At 36.0% G+C, this 1,522-nt stretch overlaps 1 protein-coding gene across 1 annotated transcript in view; it reads right to left on the bottom strand.

The window, feature by feature from the left end:
• Window positions 1-1,522, bottom strand: part of LAPTM4B (lysosomal protein transmembrane 4 beta) — a 63,546-nt gene that overhangs the window by 15,790 nt on the left and 46,234 nt on the right. The window contains exon 8 of the mRNA XM_008575216.1: window positions 1,421-1,516. Within this exon, the coding sequence (XP_008573438.1) occupies window positions 1,421-1,516 (96 nt within the window). The remainder of the gene's footprint in view (window positions 1-1,420; window positions 1,517-1,522) is intronic.

Raw genomic sequence — 1,522 nt, 5'->3', positions numbered from 1 at the left:
CCCCCCCAAAAGGACTCCTCAGCATCTGTGTGTGCTCCGTTTTGTGCATCTGACCACAGCAGAGCATATTCCTAAACCACTGCTCATGCATATTTGAATTGACCCAAGAAATGTTTGGTGAGCACTCCGGAACACTATTCATGTGTAACATGCTTTAAATACCACACAGAGTTCACAGTAATACCAGTTTACACCCATATATTTAATATATGGTATGAAATTGTTTTATTCCCACTTTACACACAAGAGAGTAAAGTAAGGGACAGGTTAAATTACTTCGGTAAGGTCACAGAGTGAGCGAGTCACCAGAATTTAAAAAACGAAACAGAACTTTGCTCTAGTTTAGACCTGACATAGCAACTGTATTTATCCTTTCACCTGTCATGTTTGGTCCCTTCTACCTCATCCAGTCCTATCCATTTCAACTCATCCATCCTGTCGCACTGCATACGTTCACGTCATCCATCCCCATCTGTTTCACTAACCACCCACTGAGTCCTTACTCGTACAGAGCATTACATCAGGCACCGTGCTGAATGTGAAGATGATGAAGAAAGACACGGGGAGTTTAATGTAATACCTGGAGGACTCTTAACCTTTTATCTTACCATGAGCCAGGCAATTTCAAGATAATTTACATAAATTACAAAGAATTTCAAGGACTCTTCCAGTGAAAACACATTTTCCAAAATCATATATGATAGGTTAAAGATTTTTAAGTATGAACAACTAGGAGCAGAACAAAGATCACCTGAATTCTTTTCTAAAATTCTAAACTAAGGTTTTCACACATAGGGCAAGTTATAAAGACATATGACCTCTGGCATTCTTATTTATCTATCTATAAAATCACGGTTCTCAGTTAAATTTCACATGTAAAGTGAGACAGCATAGTCATACGATGCAGAAATGATATATAAAATTATATACCATGGTTTAATAATTTAGGTTNAAAAAAAAAAAGAACCAGAAATGTCAAAACAAGCACATGCAGTATGGGCATTATTTTCTCTGAGATACTTCTAACTAAAAGACGGTAGCTTCATAAGCCCTATGTATGTACCGTGAAATTCAGGATAAGGTTCTGATGTATCCTGTTCGTTTAACAACTTCATTAGTTCCTCAAACTCAACTCCTGAATATGTTTCAACAATAAAAACAGAGCAAACTGTTAAGATTTTTCATTAGTTCAACAGGACAAGAACTGTATTCAGATTTTTTTAAGAAAAAGCATAAAAAAGAAACTTATGGATAACTAAATANTTTTTTTTAAATAAACCAGAAGTTGAGCCATCTCATTTTTAATATCCTGTAAGGAAAAATACATTCCATTTGACTATGAATTCTTTGATGACTAAGCCGCTCACGAGTATGTTTTAACAACAATAAAAATGTAGCAAACACTAGACATCATACCTACCGCAGTGTCATTGCTGGTAACATAAACCAGGACATCGGAGGAGTTTCTGCCATTGATGTATCGATAGCAGTTCCAAACACAGCTAATCAAGTAACCCTGAAA

Source organism: Galeopterus variegatus, unplaced genomic scaffold (assembly GCF_000696425.1).
Source record: "Galeopterus variegatus unplaced genomic scaffold, G_variegatus-3.0.2 Scaffold1156, whole genome shotgun sequence".
NCBI lineage: Eukaryota > Metazoa > Chordata > Mammalia > Dermoptera > Cynocephalidae > Galeopterus > Galeopterus variegatus.
This window is presented reverse-complemented; position numbering and strand designations above follow the sequence as displayed.